Source organism: Telopea speciosissima, chromosome 7 (genome assembly GCF_018873765.1).
Source record: "Telopea speciosissima isolate NSW1024214 ecotype Mountain lineage chromosome 7, Tspe_v1, whole genome shotgun sequence".
NCBI lineage: Eukaryota > Viridiplantae > Streptophyta > Magnoliopsida > Proteales > Proteaceae > Telopea > Telopea speciosissima.
The window spans coordinates 19,276,749-19,295,458 of NC_057922.1; the positions used below are offsets into that span (position 1 = coordinate 19,276,749).

At 37.9% G+C, this 18,710-nt stretch overlaps 1 protein-coding gene across 3 annotated transcripts; it reads right to left on the reverse strand.

Annotated features, from left to right (window-relative positions):
* Positions 1–4,812: 4,812 nt before the first annotated feature.
* On the reverse strand, positions 4,813–13,181 carry LOC122668157 (pentatricopeptide repeat-containing protein At1g80270, mitochondrial-like). Of its 3 annotated transcripts, none has more exons than XM_043864751.1 (4): positions 13,017–13,180; positions 11,975–12,377; positions 11,747–11,944; positions 4,813–6,275 (listed from the first exon to the last, which is right to left on the reverse strand). In XM_043864751.1, exons 1-4 carry the CDS (start codon positions 13,049–13,051, stop codon positions 5,028–5,030), a joined length of 1,884 nt encoding a protein of 627 aa, XP_043720686.1. In that variant the 5' UTR covers positions 13,052–13,180; the 3' UTR covers positions 4,813–5,027. The 3 variants fall into 3 exon arrangements, with proteins under 3 accessions (XP_043720686.1, XP_043720685.1, XP_043720687.1); XM_043864752.1 differs by having other exon boundaries at positions 4,814–6,275; positions 11,747–11,949; positions 11,983–12,377; positions 13,017–13,179; XM_043864750.1 differs by having other exon boundaries at positions 11,747–12,377; positions 13,017–13,181.
* Between the last annotated feature and the right edge of the window lie 5,529 nt (positions 13,182–18,710).

Genomic DNA, 18,710 nt, shown 5'->3' on the forward strand with positions numbered 1-18,710 from the left:
GGATTGAGAAAATCAGACTAAAGTCAAGTAAATTTGTTTGACTTTGAAAATTTGTTCAAAGCAAGAGAGCAAATGTTAAAATAGGGATGAATTGGGTTTTCTTTTTGTTTGATGGAAGCAAACACAAGTAGTTTTAGCCACAGGATCAAATTAAGGTGACGTGTCACAATGACGTATAGGGGACACACAGCTTGGGTTTCACCTCCACTAGGTTAAAGTTGTAACAACTTGCAAACTAGCACTAGGTTAAAGTAGTCCAAAGTGTTGAAGTGGTGTCCTATTAGTTTAGTTTAAAATTTATTAGTTGGGTTAGAATTTGTAACCCAAATTCCATGGAAGCTAGGGTTAGGAAAAAGATCCTGTGCAGGCAACTGGCTGCACAGGTGTAGCATCACTAAACGACAATAAAAACAAAGATAAAGTAGTCATTTTATAGGTGGATCCCACTCCTGTATTTGGGGTAGTTTTCGTGCTGCATCTATGTAGCTCCCTTTGCAGCTCCTGCCACGACTGCACAAGAGTCAAGTCCTTAGGGTTGGGGTTTAGGCTTCTCTAGTGCATAATAAGGCAATATTGCTAAAGTTGATATAGGGAGTTTTTAACTCAACCACATCTATTATAGATTAAGATGTTGAAAGGGAAATATTTTAATGAAAAGTTTCGTTTAAGTCTAAAAAAGAATCAACTATTTGGAATAACATTGTTAAAGTCTTATTATATCTGTGAAAGTGGAGTGGTCCCTAGATATCCTTTGTGGATATAGTTATAGATTTAGTTGAATCGACTGTAACTATTAATCCTCTTTTCTCTAATGTTAATGAGTTTATTCGGATATGCTTTATTTCCAAATGCTATTGTCGGTGCTATTCTTTGAATGTCACTAAGTGTTTCACCTTTTGAGGATTTTGGTTTTGCCTATTACTAAATGTAGGAAATTCTCTACCTAAATGACTAGTAAATGGTTAATTATTCATTGTAATCATGTTTATAATGATGTTTACATTAGAAAACTGTAGAATTTTATATAGCATTTAAAAATCTATTCAAAATTATGTGTTTTTCAATGGAAAGTGTTAGTTGGTGCCATGTGTGTTAAAAGTAAATTGTTGAATTTTATGAAAATTGATTCACTTCGTTACTTTTATAAAAAAGAAATTGAATCAAAATGACACATATTTTTTATCATATGACTTCAAATTAAAGGATTCAAACATTCGGACCTCTGGGATTGAGGTCTGAACACTTAAATTTTTTTCTCTTGAAGATATATTTTTCTCCTTTATTCAAAATCCTTTGTTTTGTGTTTGCTATTACATTCTATTTTCTTTAGATAACTCGAAATTCTATATTGTTTTAGCATAGAAGTCCTAATCCTATTACTCTTGTAAAGGTAATCAAAGGGGGATGGACTCTAAAGGGTGGCCATGGAAAATTTATAATATATTTTATGACATTTTAGAACTCATGAAAACTTTTTGGTCTCTATTAATTATGAAGATGGATAAAAATGTAATATCGATTGCTCATAGATGGCTAAGATGGCTAGAGTTTTGCGTCTCTCAGCCATGGTCAAGGACATTAATGTAGAATGATTTTTGTTTAATTAATCTTTTATGTTTTCATAAAAAAAAAATGTAGCTTGGGTTTCACCTCCACTAAAGGTCACGAGTTCAATTTTTCTTAGGGCCTTCCCGTGTTGTAAAGAATTTTCTTATAAGGAGAGGGATAACGGATGGCACCAATGCGGGCGTGAGATGGGGCATCATATAGGAGGAGCAAGGGTTCATTTCACAGGGGGAAGAGAAAGATAGACACAACAAACAGTGTGCCCAGCCTTTCCCTTTCTTATTATAATCAAACATCAACCATTGCGTTGCATGGCAACTTGTCCCTCAATGCTAATATTTTTTTATATGGGCAGGGTGTTTCGATTCCATATCAAGACTTGGTGGAACTAATTAAGAAATGGCCACCTCTTGTCAGACAGAGACCCTACTGGAAAGGGCTACCTAGTCTGAAGTGGGCCGTCGTGGATGCTAATTTAAAAGCATGGTGGTCTTTTATGATCCTATATCAGTTACATGAGGATTGATCCAGCATCAGTTTTGTAAATGACTTTTTTTTTTAATGGTTTTCACATATGCTAGTTTAAAGTCTTAAACATGGAATCTTTGAATGGGAAATTGATTTTACCGTGTTCACATGTCAAGCTTCAGCTTAATTAGAGTTGGCCAAGTAACAAAGAAAAACATTAAAATATCAAAGACTACCATGATGATACATGAAGGATGCATGGACCTATATAGGATGCAATGCCTATATTCAGAAGATATATGATTGAATTTAAAGAGTGTCCCAGTACACGGGGCTCCCGCTACTGAAGGGGAAATTGTACGCAGCCTTACCCTCTGCTTCGCGAGAAGCCATTTCCAAGTTTTGAACCTGCAAACCAATAGGCATGACTGAATTTGAATATGAAATTTAACATGTGACCAATCCAAACTTTTCATTTTTTGGAAAAGTGTTGTAGTTCTCCATGAAAAAAAAATTGAATTGAAATCAATACAGACATCCCTATTTCATATAGACTATTACTTGGGTAAATTGGGCCCAATTTGGAGACAGGCTAAAGCCCGGCCCAACATTATAAAGAATGAATTTTACTGAGTAGGTCAGTCTTGTCTAAGTTTGATCCATCAAGAGGTCGGCTTAAATGGAAGATAAAATGCCGATTCATATGATATCTGCATTTAGAATTAGAAAAATGATTAGGCCAAACCACGATTTCTCAATCCAAACTGTCAAAATTGTTCCATCGGTTTTCAATATTAAAAGCCATATGTGAACATACAAAGAACCTTCTTGTTCTATATCTGACGTATAGGTTTTGTTTTTTTCTTATAGGGCTTCAGTTTAACGAGGTTTGAGATTGAATCCAGCCTTTGGGGGGGGGATAAAATGTAGTACATCTTTCTTACTTCGCAAAAAAAATAATTTGGGGGTGGGGGTAAGTGAATAAGGTTTTAAAGAGCAGAATTGGGATCTGAATTGGTTCATAATCGAACACGAATTAGTATGAATCGGCTAGTGAATTAAGGGAGTCAATCGGGACATTTCCCCATATTCGGGACATGTCCATACTGATACGGGTACCAAAGATACAAGATGGTACCAATTCCTAAATGGTTTTAGGCACTATAGAAAAGGGAGGAACATTACTAGATCCTAATGAAATGGTTCCATTATTATTATTGTGAATCTTTTTACTAAGGTGTCCCTTACTTTAAAATGCAACTTAGAATACGAAACCATGAAGAATTTCGTAATTTTACTTACACCGTTAAGTGAATCAACCAAAGGAATCGATAATAAAACTAAAAAAAAAATCTGAAAAACACTTGTCTTTCGAACTCTCTCTCTCTTCCAAAATCCACTCTGACTCCCTGGATCAACTCCCATATGACTAATATGGGATTATAACATTACCATCATGCTTTCGAACCGATGTCACGGTGGCCTACTCCGGATTAGGTAGCCTTTTTAAGCTGGGCTCCACTCTGTTCCAGGGTTTCTGCTTAACAACAGGTAGCCCTTTCTTAATGGCTTCATTCTGGCACTGGGTCAACGGCCTCACTCTAGCACCAAATTGCCCCTTCCATGCGAGGGTTAGGATTGGTGATCAATTGCTTTGATACTACTAATACGAATTTTGGGTGAACTCAATCCTATAAACCGGCTTAAAACGTGAGAGAACCCAAGACCACATCAACCCACACCAAATCTCTTTCATAACCAATGTGGGATTAGCCCTCATATGACTAGCATGGGATTGTAACAGAACCTCCCCCCCCCCCCCCCTCTCTCTCTCTCTCTCTCCCTCAAGCTCTAACATGGCGACAATTACCAGTTCGAAAGAGAAGTAAACCTTACTATCTTTGGTAATAGATCTCTCTCTCTCTCTCCCTCTCCTCCGGCTGCATCACTTCTCTTTGCATTGCCCCCATTTTATTTCTCTCCCCTCCCCTCTCTCTCCCTCTCTGGCTTCACCTACCCATCCGGCTTCCTCCTCCGACTTGGTGATTCCGAAAGCCTTGCATGAGGCTTTGCTGGAATTTTTATCCTAAGTTGTAACTGCACGATGTTGTACTGCATCATGCAGCGGCTGCAGAGGCCATGTACACCATGTGGGGCCTGCTATGCCACATCGCCTCTGCAACGCCGCACGATGCAGTACAGCACCGTGCTGTAACAGCAGAGGATAACGATTCGCTTTGCTGTGGGTTTTTTTCAGTGCAACCAACATGTGTCCGTAACTCTATATCATGCAAATGTCGAACCAGCTAGACCGGACGGATCAGCCAAGCCATATTAGATATCTGGGCCAATTTAAAATGGTAGGAATAAGGATTAATGCCGACCGATTCCAATCCAATTCAACCACTTCAATCCCGATTCTTCAAACTCTGGTAGTGATCGATCAAATATACAGATCACTACCAGTTGCTTGTAGAAGTAAAAAAATCAAAAATGTGAAAATGTTCTCTAAGCAACCTATCTCTATCTCTCCTCACATAAAATGACCTCACTATACCTATTTTAAAACCATTCAGTGACCCCTCATTGGTGCATTCCTTTATGCCGCTTGCTCAGAGAACATTCACCATAAAATATAAAATAGAACACACACACACACACACACACAGAGATGCGATAAACTGTGACTTTAATCACTCGTAATTTTTCTATCGGAGACCAAGGCAGAAAGAACAGTAAGAGAGTTGAACATATCAGGTTAACAGAAGGGAAAAAGAAAACAAAAAATTGTAGAGGTGAGATGGAAGAATACCACTTGCTTCTTTATCTTCACTAGACCTAACTCTTCAAACTGAAAACCTACAACTTGTGAACACTTACGACATAATACGAAATCAGAATAGCACAGCAACGGGGAAAAAAACTGTCTCAAGAGAACATGGTTACATCTAAGCTGGTCGGATAATGAGATCAGAGTTCACTCTGCCCTAACCTCAATCAAGCAGATCTGATATTGCGGTCTTTTTAAACGCATCTACCTGCGCCAACTGTGCTGCCACTGCTTTATTTGGGAATATGTTGTCTGCCTTCATCCTATCTCTGAACCCATAAGCTGGAGTTTTGGCGTTTACGTAGGCCTGGAGAAGAGTTTGGTACTGCCGGATCCGACCAGCATATCCTGCCAGTTTCAACCTGTGGAACATCTTCTCTGCATTATGGACATCACCCCTTTTTGCATACTGATCCATGATTACCATATAAGAGTTAAACATCGGCTTCAATGAGCTCTGCTGAACTGCCTTCTGCAGGATTGAGTCTGCTTTCTCCACATCCCCAGCCTCCACATAAAGCTTCACAAGCCCATCCCATGTCAAAGGGCCAATACGGCATCCACTATCTGCCATCCGCTTTGCAAGATCCTTTCCTTTGGACAGCAGTTTATGGTCTGCATAAACTCTCAATAGTGCGGTATAGTTCTTCGTAGGGAGCTTCTTCCAAGTCTTGCACATCTTCTCAAAGACTGCTTCTGCCTCCTCTATCTTCCCAAGCTTTCCCCAAGCTTCGATGGCAGCTACACACTCCTCAAGCTGGGGTTTCGGCTCACAAGCCTTCCAGACTCTCTTCACATCATCAGCCTTGCCAAGAGCTGCATAAAGTGGGAGTAAATTCCTGCAGGCCCCACGATTCTCCACTAAGCTGCATCCCTCCATCTCCTTCAAAACTCCCTCTGCCTTCTCATTGAGGCCAGCATTAATATAATGCTTAGACAGTACAAATTGGGTGAAGATATCAGGTTCGATCCTTTCAGCCTTCATGGTCTCTAGTACCTGCTCCATACCTGTAATATCATTGGACTGCCCTTTCGTGTCTATTAAGAGCCTGTATGTGAATAGAGTTGGCTTGGCATTTTCCTTCTCCATCAACAATAGGACATCAGCTATCTTTTTCTTGTCAAACCTCTTGTAGAGAAGGAGCAACTGGTTGCAAGCAAATGTTGTGATTGGAAAGTCCAGGTCTCTCATTTTGTTGAACACTTCCTCTGCTTTCTTTACATTGGTAGCTACAACACAGTTAGCTAAAAGAGTTCTGTAAATTATTTCACCCCTGAACGATTCTGGGATTTTCCCAATGTACTGCTCAGCCTTCTGGAGCCCACGTACTTTGGCTATCAAATCAAGGTGAGAAGCATAATCTCGTTCAACAAATTTGATCTGCTTGTTTTTCTCCAACCACTCTGAGATCTGCAAACCAGAGATGAAAAACACATACTTAAGAATGAAATCAAATCCTTATAGATAAGAGAAATGGGAATTGATCATAAGCATATAGATGAAGTATGCCATAAAGGGACAAAAATAGAGTCAAGTAGCTACTTAATATATTCTCTATTTAAGTTACTGACCTTTTACAATTGTGATTTGTGATCCTTCATGTTAAAGCTTCTCAATTTAATGGACCCACCGACCCAATTTAGTGTTAAGATTCATTTTCTCTCCCTCACCAGGAAAGGGGGGAAAAACTGCAAGTACAGAATGAGTGAGACTCCAACAAGGCCCGAGCACACCCCCAAAAAAGCTTGCATGAGACCCTAACCTATAGCTCTGTCAAGCTTGAAAACTTACAAACCAGAGCCGAGTCTCGAAACAGAAGAAAACGGAAAATATCACACCAAATCAGACCAAACTATTCGCCTTCTATATTCCATATACTGCATGAGATTCAGATCCCCATAACCACAATCTTCCTTCCTTTGTCACACCATTGCAGATCCCTCTTCCACAACCAGTAATTGCCAGAAAGCACAGAGATTTGTGCTCGGCCTTGTCAGAGATCTGCCCCTCTATCTCAATTCTTTTCAATAAGTAGATGTTATTTATCAGAACCCATTAGAAGCTGTAGGCACCAAAACCCCAAAAGAAGCACTACCCCTGTGCTGGGAAAGAATTCTCTGAAGTCCACTCTAACCTACGCAATCCATCCTTGGCCAATTCATCTGCCAAATAATTAGCTGATCTCAACTTCCAAACGAATGCACAATTCACTTGAGAAGCCAGGAACATAATGCACCTAATCATATACTGAGTCTCCGTGGCCCTTCCGTTGACTTCTATCCCAAACTATAATGGCTTTACCAAATTAACCTCAAATATTATGTCATTGAAACTCTCTTATCACCAACTCCAGCCCTAACTTAAGCGAAAGCATTTCAGCTTTGATTGAGTATCCTTCTACAATAGGACCCAAATATTCTGATGTAGATCAATGGAGATTAAAGAGAAGAAAGAACCAGCAACACCCAGTCTTGAAGCCCCATCAAGACAGCCCATCTTTGGGCCCCATATGGACCAGCAATTAAGTCCATTGAGCCAGTTTTTAAAGCCTCTTGTAGCTTACGTCTTAGGCCCAAATAATGGGCCAGATTTGGGCCCATTTAAGGGTCCACCTTATGTGACTTGCATTGGAGACTTTTAAGTAGTTTCTACTTTCAATTTTTGTTTTTATTTTATTAGGTAGCTACAGGATAGATTTTAGTTTCTATTTTCTATTTTATTGAAAATAAGCTTTGAGTTGGGTTATATATGTGTGTTGGGCTTTTGATCCCATGGGTTTACTTTGTAATTGGCCAATTTAATGAGCCTAAAATATGGGTAGAAGGTAGGAAAACGGGATTTAGTTCATAAGTTTAGTTAGAGTCCTATTTTGAGTCTGTTTCTTTATTACTTCACTTTCCTAGTTAGGTTACCTTATTAGTTAAGGATAGGGTTAGGCCTTCCTTTTTAGTGTCAAGTCTATTTTTGAGTCTTCTATATAAATTTGTAAGGGAGACCAGCATGAACACAAATTTGATTAATGAAATATTGGCTTTAGCCTTTGTGAAGATCCTGAGATAGGTTGGGTGAGATGCCTAGGCTGATTTCCCTTCCCCCATATCCTTCCGTCGGTTCTTGATTCCAAATCCTAATTGAGTTTAGGAGTGCTCCAAGCTGATGGAATTTCTTTCAACTGATTGTCACATCGATTGCTTGAAGATTATTACATCAAAATCATTGCTCCTTCAACAGGTTACAAATTTGTGGTTTTTTTTATTTGTCACTTCAACCAAAGAAATTGTTCCCTCATTTGAGTTTCCATTGTTCTCTTGTTTTCCCTTATTTTTAGTTCCCATTGTTGATGCAGATCCAAGCATCAGTTAAATGGAGTCTCTATTGCTCTGCTCAAAGAGTCAAATATGAAACTTCATACACCTTAAAGTTCATAGGACGAAAAGAAATTTTTTTGAGGTCCCTATACTCATTATGCCTAACATTGAATGGGCTGAGTATTCACCTCATAAAATATCAAATCAATGCCGGTTTTATTTGGCGCCGAAATTGGCACCTGAATCGGGCCGAACCAAATATTTGTCAGGCTATTGTTCTCTTATTCTCTCGAGAAGCAATAAATTGGGGTTTATCAGGACCAATGCTACGGGCTTCTGGAATCGAGTGGGATCTTGGAAAACAGCCCTAAGATTAGGCCTTAGTTATTTTTAATCTTAGTTTATTTTCTGTTTTCCATACTTAGTTTTTTAGCTAAATGTTTTTTTTTTTTTTAAATGTTTTAAGTTGAACCAAACTGGTTCAACCTTTGGTTCAGCTTTGGTCCAGTTTAAGTTATGTTTTCTATTTTTATTGGTCCTTAGAGGATCTTGTATTGCTATTGGTCCTTAGAGGATCTACTTAGCTTGTATTACGGTTTGGGCCTTTAGCCATCTCATTACTAGCTAAAAGAATCATGGGAGACCACCCACTTTTGATTTGTTAAAAAACTGAATCAGCTTTTGCTATTGTGGCTGCTGCCATGCTCCCTTTGTGAGTGTTCCTTGAGAGTTACTTCAAGAAGGCCTTGTGGATCTCAAGGTGAAGGAATCGGTGGACTCCGATTGACTCTTTGCATCTGTTCAGATCGGGAGGTCTTGTTCAAGCTCATCTTCAAGCTGCTGTCTTGCACTCTTTGCAAATCAGCAAGTGTTAAACAGTTTTTCTGCAATTTCTTTCTTAAGATTTAACTTCTGTCCATCACTTCCAACCATCAGAATCCTTGCATCTCTCAACCACAGCTCCTTCATATCAACACTTCCACTCGATCCTAAGTTCTGTCCCATTTCCTTCCCCAAAATTCACCACCTTCTCCTTCCCAAAATTCTCCACCTTCTCCTTCCCCAAAAATCACCACCTTCTCCTTCCCAAAATTCACCACCTTCTCCTTCCCATAGTTGTCATGGCGTCCTGGCACTGGGAGAGGTGGCATATCGAGCTATGCCATGGTGGATGTAAATATATCGTTCGATATGGCTTCCATGGCGTCGCCATGGACGCCATACCACGATATGTTGGCATATCGGTCGATATTTGTACATATAAAAGTTAGATTTAAATTATTTTTTTTTAAAACCATTTAATAGCTTAGATGCTTTTTTATTAATGTCTATTGGAGGTGTAACTTAAAAGTATACACCTGCAATACACATTATCAATTTATCTTAAAGTTTAAAAACAATAAACATATTACCCTGCACACAGCCACACACAACAGCAGCACATATTCAACTCCATTAGTCCATAATTCAGTTTTTTTTTTTCCCCCTTCAACTTAATGTTATAGCAGAAAAACCAGTACTTTGATAGTTTGATTTTGTGTTTTAGTTCAGCCTAAAAACCAGTTTAATTGTTATTTTTGTTTTGTGACTTTAGTTACACTTTCATGAATTAAACCATAGTGGCATAGTATATTAGTAGTAGTGTAGTACACTTTCATGTTGATTTTTTATGTTATAGGACATATATTATAGCATACTAAATGACATTAAAAATAGAGAAAATAAAAAATTAAACATGGTCGACATGCTCGCCATGGCGTTATGTCGATATATATATCAACGTGACACCCTTCCATTGACTTGGATCGCCGTGACAACTATGCTCCTTTCCCAAAATCACCACCTTCTCCTTCCCCAAAATCACCACCTTCTCCAACCCCAAAACCCTAAATTTCCACTCAGCCATTTCCAACCACCCAACCTTGGCCGAGTGTTGTTCTCAGCCTTTGGGAAACTCGATCCAAACCTTGCATCAAACCCTCTATTAAAAGCCCTAAAATCTTCATGTTCTTCCTCAAAACCTAAAATCCAAAACCCTAATTTTCTGATTTTTATCCAAATCATTCCAAATCTGGTTTATTAGCCTCCCCTACACCTGCCCTGCTTTACTACATAAAAATCAACCCCCAATTCCCCAATCCTAACCCTAGTCTTGACAAATTTCCCCAAATCAGCCCCTCCAAACCAGTAGCTTAGCAGATCCAGTTTTACATGGCTCCTAGTAGACCCCTTGTCTATCTAGGACTACATTAATTGTTCTCTTGTTTCCCTTATTTTTACTTCCCATTGTTCTCTTGGTTCCCTCATATGATTTTTGTTTCCATTCCTCTCTTTCTTGTTCTTTGGATATTTTCTTTGATCCTGCCTGGGATTAGATCTATTCAGATTCTAATCTTACATTAAGAAGAATTACAATTCCTAATCTATTAGGAAAAATAAAAAGAACCAAAAATAAAATACAAAGTAGACTGGCACACTTAAATAAAACAAACTAATATTCCTATTTCCTACAAGGCCCATCAAAGAATTTCATATGCCCAATATATGTTTAGCCCATCCCAGTACTCATTGTGACTGCAATAAACTCGTATGTAACTTTCCTGCATCAAGTATGTTATACTTTTCATAAAAATATAACTTACACTCTGTTGTAGATGCTCTACATTGTGTAATAAAGGATACAAATATCACAAGGAAATCTAGAAAAGTTACAATCCAATCCAAATGCCAATCCCTATGTGTAAACAGTAATGTTGCCACTTACAAATTGATGGAACATAACAAATTAAAAGGAATTAGACTGGAAAGTGGGTACTGTCTAGGATTCTTCACATTAGTAGGGATGAAGTAGTCATAAAACTAATGAAAAGTCCGGTTCCTTGTCAAGGCCAAGACTATCAAAAATCGTTACCAAAGAAGGAGCAGGGTCACGAATCAGATATTTTTTTTGGAAACATTTTATTGATCTTACAATATTAAAATCTAATATAATATCCTATATTTTATATAGGCACAGTTACTTGCATTTTCTCAGTTTTAAATATGGCAGACCCAACTTCCTCACCTGATGTAACCTAAGCATAAAACACATTCAAAAAAACAGAATACGAAAGCTGAACAGACACTCACTAGAAATGAGAATAAAAGTTTAAAAAAAATGTCCCAATGGAAAACTAAATGTAGGGTAACTGCAAAACGTAATAACTTGTATATGATCCATTTGAACCTAAAATTAGAAGACATGAAACTTCTCATGCTATAGCATATACATATTGCCGACAAATTTACAGTCCATCCCCATGAACCGCTCAGCACATCTACCTATCTACATCTATCAATAGAATTTATGTACATATATATGTGCATAGCGACTCACCCAGGAAGAAAAAGAGTGACTTGGGAAGTCTAATGTAAACTTAATTTTCTCTTCTTTTTGCTCTTGTATAAAAGTCAGTAGCAGTCACTGAGAAAAACAATTAACAAATAATTTATATATTCATAAAAATGAGGATCAATTCAAGAGGGAGTTGCTGTAAAATTATCCATATAAAAGAAGGATCAAGTAGAGCATACCTGCAAGGCCCTTCCATACATCCTGCGCTTCCGAAGATTAATCATGCAAACTGATATCTCAGACCGACCCAAACGATTCCCTTCTGCAACCCACTTATCGAGGGCACTTCCAACATGAGGAGCATTCATAATTGCCCGGAATAAATCCAGAGGAAACCTTTTCTTCTTTGACTCCTCATCAGTTGCACCAGCCTCAGCCTCAGCCTCAGCCTCAGCATCAGCATCAGCATCGGACAAGTCAAGCTCATTCTGAGAGGCTTCAGCTAAACTCTCTACAGAATCAATATCCGATAGATCTGGCCCAGACACTAACTCCTCGTCAATTTCCTCCCCTGTGTTGCTCTCCTCAATGGAATCTATGCTAGCTGGTGTTTCAAGTTCAGAAAAACCATCTTCCAATTCTTCTTCATCCCCACTACTCTTTGCACCAGCTTGTGACGAGAGACTACGACTCCCTGGATGAAGGTACACATGAATAGATGGAGAATGATAAAGCCTCTTTGGAAGAAGAGGCGCACCGGCTACCAATTCAGCAGGTTCAGTGATACCCACTGCATTCTCTATATAATCACTTTGTACAATGAATTTAGTGCAACAAGCTCGAAAGGCCCCTACATGGCATCCTTGACTCCTGAGTGTAAGAAATATTAAAATTAGATTGACTAAATTTATACATATCTACAACAATTCTACCCGTATACCATCAGGGGGGTAGAGAGAGAAAACATCTAAAAACGGTCATCCTTCAAATGAAAAATACAACAAAAATAGCAAATCATTTCTAGAACTCATTGGAAAATATAAAGGGTCACGTATAAGAATAATGTTTAAAGCAAGCACAGCATAACAGTCACAGAGAAACAATTTCTGACCTTTCTATTTTTTTTTTTTAATTATCAGCAACCTTTACTTGCATTCACACACATGAACATAGAGCAAGCATAAAAAATACAAACAGAACCAGAGGAGCAGGACAGTTTGTGTTTTCAAGTAGAAGATAATAACATCACTTGCAGACAAGCCATAAGATTGGGAAAACACATAAGAAAGGAAAGGGCGCCCCTTCATAAATCACTGCCACAAACGTATAAGCTTCAAAATGTTTCTCAAAGAAGACCAAACGAGCGAGCCACACGAAAAGAGATAGAGAGATTGCATTTATCTAAGAATACTGACGAAACTGAGGAAAAAAGGGATTTCATCAATTATTCATTTGTAATAGAAGATAGAAACCCACAAACAGAACAAGAAATGAAGCTAAAATCATTACCTGAGAGGATTAGCAGCTCTGCCAAGTGCCCACATGACGAGCACTCAACCGTATCTGATAAGAAATCAAAAACCCTAAACCCCTCAGACACTAGAGGTCAGTGATGATGCCCGTCGGTTCTCACTGATGTGCAGGCTGCATACCGAACTCATCTACGGATAAAAGCCTAAAACCCTAAACAGCCCAAACATTATAAAATACGTTTTACAAATTTCCTATTGGCCACAGTGGAGCTAAAACCTTCAGGCTTTTATTTTTGGGCAAAAAACCTTCAGGCTTTATAGCTAGGTTACCATTGACATTTTCACAAGGGAAAAGGAAGCATATGGCCCGCCAACAATGACACTCTCCTTCGTAGGAAACCCTCTCCCTTTTATTAAGTACTCTTGGTGGATATGTTTGTCAATCAAATCCGATGTAAAGTATTTTAATTAAGAACTAAGTAGTTTCCCTCCACCCATAGAGGACGGTTCACCCGCCATCCTAGGGTTCACAAACCCCTCCTTGGGTTTTAGTATGTTCCCAATATGCCCTCCTAATACCCCCTCCCACCTTCTCCCACCTCGTAATGAATGGGATCCCATTCACCGTGGGTGGAGGGAAACTCGGTCCTTCAATTAAAGGTAAGAGATCGTTGTCTTATCGTGTAACACCTGCACTAATGTGGGGGCTAATGAGAGTGCATATAAGGGGATCTAGTGGAATGGGATTTTTAATTTAATTGGGGACTAAATGGTAAATTCATGTGGTCCTATGTCTAGGCGTAGGAATCATGCGACCGGTTAGCATTCTTTTTCCCTTAAATTGATTAAGAGAGAAAGAATGCTCCTTGTTGTGTTGCATATGGTAGCGCCTCCCTATGTCTAGCTCCCTATTGTGGGAGGAGAGAGAGAGAGATATAGGGAGGTGCTAGAATACGCTATGCAACCAGACAGGGAACTCAATCCCTTAAATTAATAGGGTTAGAGGGCGAGAGTTGAATGGTATGGTAAGACCCATGGCAATGCCTTAGAGGGAATCTATCAACATGGTTGGGGGCTTCTACTTTTCTTAGGTCCCAACATGACCAAACTAACGTAACATTTGGATTGTCATTTTACATGTGATATCTTGTCTTACAATTTTTTTTTAAAATGGTAACATGTTGTCTTTCAGTTGTACCTTAAAATATTCACAATTCGGAACAGATTGGACATTTTATTCATGAAGTTGTCATATTATATATTTTTGGAATGTGATTCAAAAATATAAGTATGAGCAGTCATATTGTGTGTTTGTTATCATATTGAGACTCTGAGAGTCTTATATGGATCACTACCAATTGTTTATGCAACAAGAGTATTCGATAGTCATTCCTATCCTTATACTTAAGAGGTCTTTATTGTTGTAATTATATTTTTTGTGCCTTAGCATATCAATTATTGATACCTTCTCTGGCTACATATCAGTATGTCAGATTCACAATGTGAATCCATGAATGGAGGAGATGATCAACATGGAATCCAATTCTCAATTAGAGAGATTATCTTGAGAGGATTTTTTTACAATGATTGGACGAAACTTCAGTTCTAGTGGTAGTTTTATAAATTATTTATAAATGCATTTAAACATTATTATTATATTTCAAAAGATTTAATAAAATGTTTTATGTCCAATCTTTGGTCGAGATTCTCTGTAATGATTGTTACAATATATTAAGGTTTTTGGCAGTATCACTTTCATACCTCAATGTCTATTTTGTGATATTGTCAAAGTAGAAGGATTTAAATGTAATTATAATTCTATCATTCATGAGTTTTTCATTTTTCTTTTTTAAGTAAATTACACGGACCTCCTCTGTACTGTACTATACCATAAACACAACGCACGCCCCATGATTTTAAAACCTACTCGGTATTCACCTACTCTAATAAGTTAATTAAAGTTTAGCCCACTTTGTTAACAGTCTACGGTTAAGTGTTGTTAACATAGGTTGGACAATACGTGTATTATACTCCTAGTCGAACGTATGAATAAAAAATATGCCGTATTGCATATAATACTTCAAAATCGAATAAATACACTACTGTTAAGGGTCGACATATTATACACGAATAATACGCATATCATACACGAATAATACATTTGCTTATATATATATATATATATATATAAAATCTATCTTAACTGTTAAACCTATCTAATACCAACCGTTAGATTAAAATTAAACTAAAATCTACCACTAACCAAACATTCAAACCCTCGTCTCTTCTCCAACGGAAAACCAAAGAAACTCCAGCGACTGGTTCCCCTTCTCCATTCCTCTCTGTCTCTTCTTCCTCTTCTTGCGTTCTTCAGGCCGGCGATTGCAGCGGTGCTTCTTGTGTTCTTCATGCCGGCGATTGCAGCAGTACTTCTTGCATTCTTCAGGCCGATGATTGCAGCGGTGCACTTGCAGTAGCAACTCGTTAAGGTATTTTCCCCTCCATTCTTCTCCATCTCTGAGTTTCAAGTTGAGGAGTGCTTTTGGGTTTTAAAACACTGGATCGCATGTAATTTATTTCCTCTTTTCCTTCCACTGGGTTCATCTTGTTTTTGTCAAATCCAAAAAACACTAGGGGAAAGAATAAGAAACCAAAGATAGAGGGAATGGGGTTTAGGTTTCCTAGTTCGTTTCTACTCCATTCTAATTTGCTTAATTTTTTATTTTCTGATTAGACAATTAGCAGAGCCCTATAAGATTTAACTAAGCAGCTACTTGTTGCAAGTCAAACATTCCCCCTTAAAAAATTTGCTACCTTGATCAGGGGCAGATTTGGTCTGTAAACTGGTTTTGCATTGTGAATATATGCTCGTATTTTTGCTCCTGGATTTTTACAAAGCAACCGTATTAAACACGTATCATTTTCTTGTGTCGAATTTTTGGAAAAGTATTATTGTTGTACAATCCGTTTAACTGTCGTACATGTCCGTTTCTGTATTATTGCAGTTCCCGAACTTACTAACTATCTTGGACCTAAATTTCTAAATGACAACTTTATCCTTTTATGTAAATGAACTTTCCTTTTTACCCTTCTATACAAAATAATGGTATAGAAGTGTAAAAATAAGAAAAAATTACTTGGATACCCCCTAGACTATGACCTAATTACTTATTTTCTCTAATTATTCAAATAATTACTTGAACATCCCTGCAGTTTACCATTTCTTTCAAGTTGGTCAAGTCCGTTAGCTTAGTGATGATGTCATCAGTTAAATTTTTTGTAATGCTTAAACTACCCTTAAGGTATAGTGAAATAACAGATTTACCCTTCTTCTTCAAAAGAAAAAAAAAAAAAAGAGAAATTTTCTGAAATCGATTAGGGTGAATAAATTTGATTCCAGTTACCATTAAGGATTTGAATCTTAATCGATTTTGAATCTGAAAATCGATTAAGGGTTTTGGTGTATTTTGATTTGAAATTTGTTTATGAAAAGAGAAATTTTTTGAAATCGATTGGAATTTGAAATCAATTAGGGTTTGAAATCAGTAGGGGGTAGGGGCAGTGGGGAAGAAGAAGAAGAAGAAGAAGGAGAAAGAGAAGGGGGGTAAATCTATCAATTTAACTGTTTTCTATTGAATAGGTGATAAGGGTACAATGGATATTTCTAATTATACACTAACAGTAGACTAACACCGTCAGCTTTCAGGGGGTGTCAAGTAATTGTTTGAAACGTTGGTGATAGTAAGTAATTAGGCCATAATCTAGGGGGTGTCCGAGTAATTTTCTCTAAAAATAATGGTATATCTCAGGGGTGACGCTGATAATTTCCCTATTTTTATTTAGCAAACAAAATTCTAATATTGTTATACTAGACACTAACTAGCCTATATTAAGCTACATACTTAGCCGTGGCTCCGCTTTAACTCAGCTGATGGGTCCATGAGTTTTAGTTGGACTCGGCTCTGACCAACTCCTTAAATTTTTTGGATTGGGCCTCCGCTTGCTTTGACAGGGTCCAAATCCAGCCCAACTGCACCTTTTTTCTTTTTTTCTGGCAAAACAAACGTTTATTCCTTCAAAGCATTGTTTAAATTTGCAAGCAAATAACACAGAATTTGGTAAATCACAAAATCAAACATGAGATAAGCCTCATGTTTAGAGTGAGAGAGAATGTGCTTCATTTATGAAATTTACCTTAATTTCATATTTATTACATTTTGTGTGGCCTTGACCCTCCCCAGACCCTGAAGTGGCGGGAACCTCGTGCACTAGGTACATTTTGTATGATCTTGAGCTTTAATTGAGTATCATTTTAAACCAGCTTGGGCTTTATTGTTTAGAGTGAGAGCGAATGTGCTTCATTTATGAAATTTACCTTAATTTCTTAGAAGGTTTAGCGTTTCTTCTCTCACTTGAGAAAGTGTTGTAAGTTTCTTGTGAGGAGTTAGAAAAACACCAGAGTTTGTAAAGAGCCACGAAAACTACTGTAAGGGTTTGATTGCAACCTGGGAAAGCAATTGAGATAGTGAAAATAAAAGAACTCAATGAACCTTGGGTACAAATTCTATTTTGTTACGTTCTTGATTACAAAAAGACGCATCCAATAAGAAATGCATTAAAACAAATGTGAAGAGATTACAAACCATTGGAAATATAAATTTATAATCATTCCCATGCATCGCTAGTTGGTACTCAAAGCTTAGGCCCTCTCTTCCAAGTTCAAACCTGTGGGTTGATCTGGGCAGGCCAGCCTAGAATCTTAAGCTGTGTTTGGTATGCATTCTCGGAATTGATTTTGGGTCTAGAACACATTCTGAAGCCCAATTATTATCTATTTCTCATTCCAAAATGAGTTTTAGACGCAGAATTTATTCTAAAATTACATCCCAAACACAGCCCTAGTAGACATGTCATAGCCTCATTAGACACCCCAAAGAACGAAATAAACGTGCAAGGTGGGCTAATTCCTCTGGGCCTTAAGGCCTACAACCCACTTGTGCAAGTAACAGAATACAAGATATCGTACCCCAACAGTTACTTTCTCCTAACCTTTCATCATCATAAAAAAATAAAAAATAAAAAAAACCCTACGGTGTAATTTGGGCCAGTTCAATCTGCACCCAACTGACCCAAAACTACATAGACAAGTGGTATTAGAACTAAGACATCTATGAGCTTGAGAACTCATAGAAAGAATAAAATAGAGGTTGACAAGCACCTTTTCTTTCCTATATAACTTCTTGCTAGAAGGAAAGAAATACAAAGAACTAACGAAGTCCAAACTAGGAAATTATGGAAAGGGGAATTATACCTTAAAAGCATATCTCCAACATTACTGATCAATTAGAATTTTCTATTCTAAAATGCTTAAGAGTTTTGAACTCAAAACAATGAAAATATATAGTAAGTATCGTCTGATCATCAGCTTTAAATTTAGGTTAAAACTATATTTCAGATCCTCCAACTGAGGGGGAAGACAGTAATGAATTTCTCTCTAAAAAAAGGGGAGTGGGTGAATGCTAAGGGGACCATTTTGAGGCATTCTCAAAGACATTTTGATCCTCTAAAGACCACTAGGAAAGGGTGGTCCCCTTGGCATCACTCTGGAACAGGGCACCTCCATGGTCCAAAGACCCTGAAAACTGCATCAAACCAGCTGGTTTTCACAATATTCATGAACCATGAACACCCCCCACCCCTCCACACACAGAGAGAGAGGGAGAGAGGGAGA

Excerpts from the sequence above, each read along its gene's own strand:
- LOC122668157 (XM_043864750.1), bottom strand. The coding sequence starts at position 13,051 with ATGTGGGCACTTGGCAGAGCTGCTAATCCTCTCAG. Across the intron at positions 12,378-13,016 it reads AGAGCTGCTAATCCTCTCAG|GAGTCAAGGATGCCATGTAG; the intron begins GTAATGATTTTA and ends TCTTACACTCAG. Across the intron at positions 6,276-11,746 it reads TGTATGGAAGGGCCTTGCAG|ATCTCAGAGTGGTTGGAGAA; the intron begins GTATGCTCTACT and ends TCTGGTTTGCAG.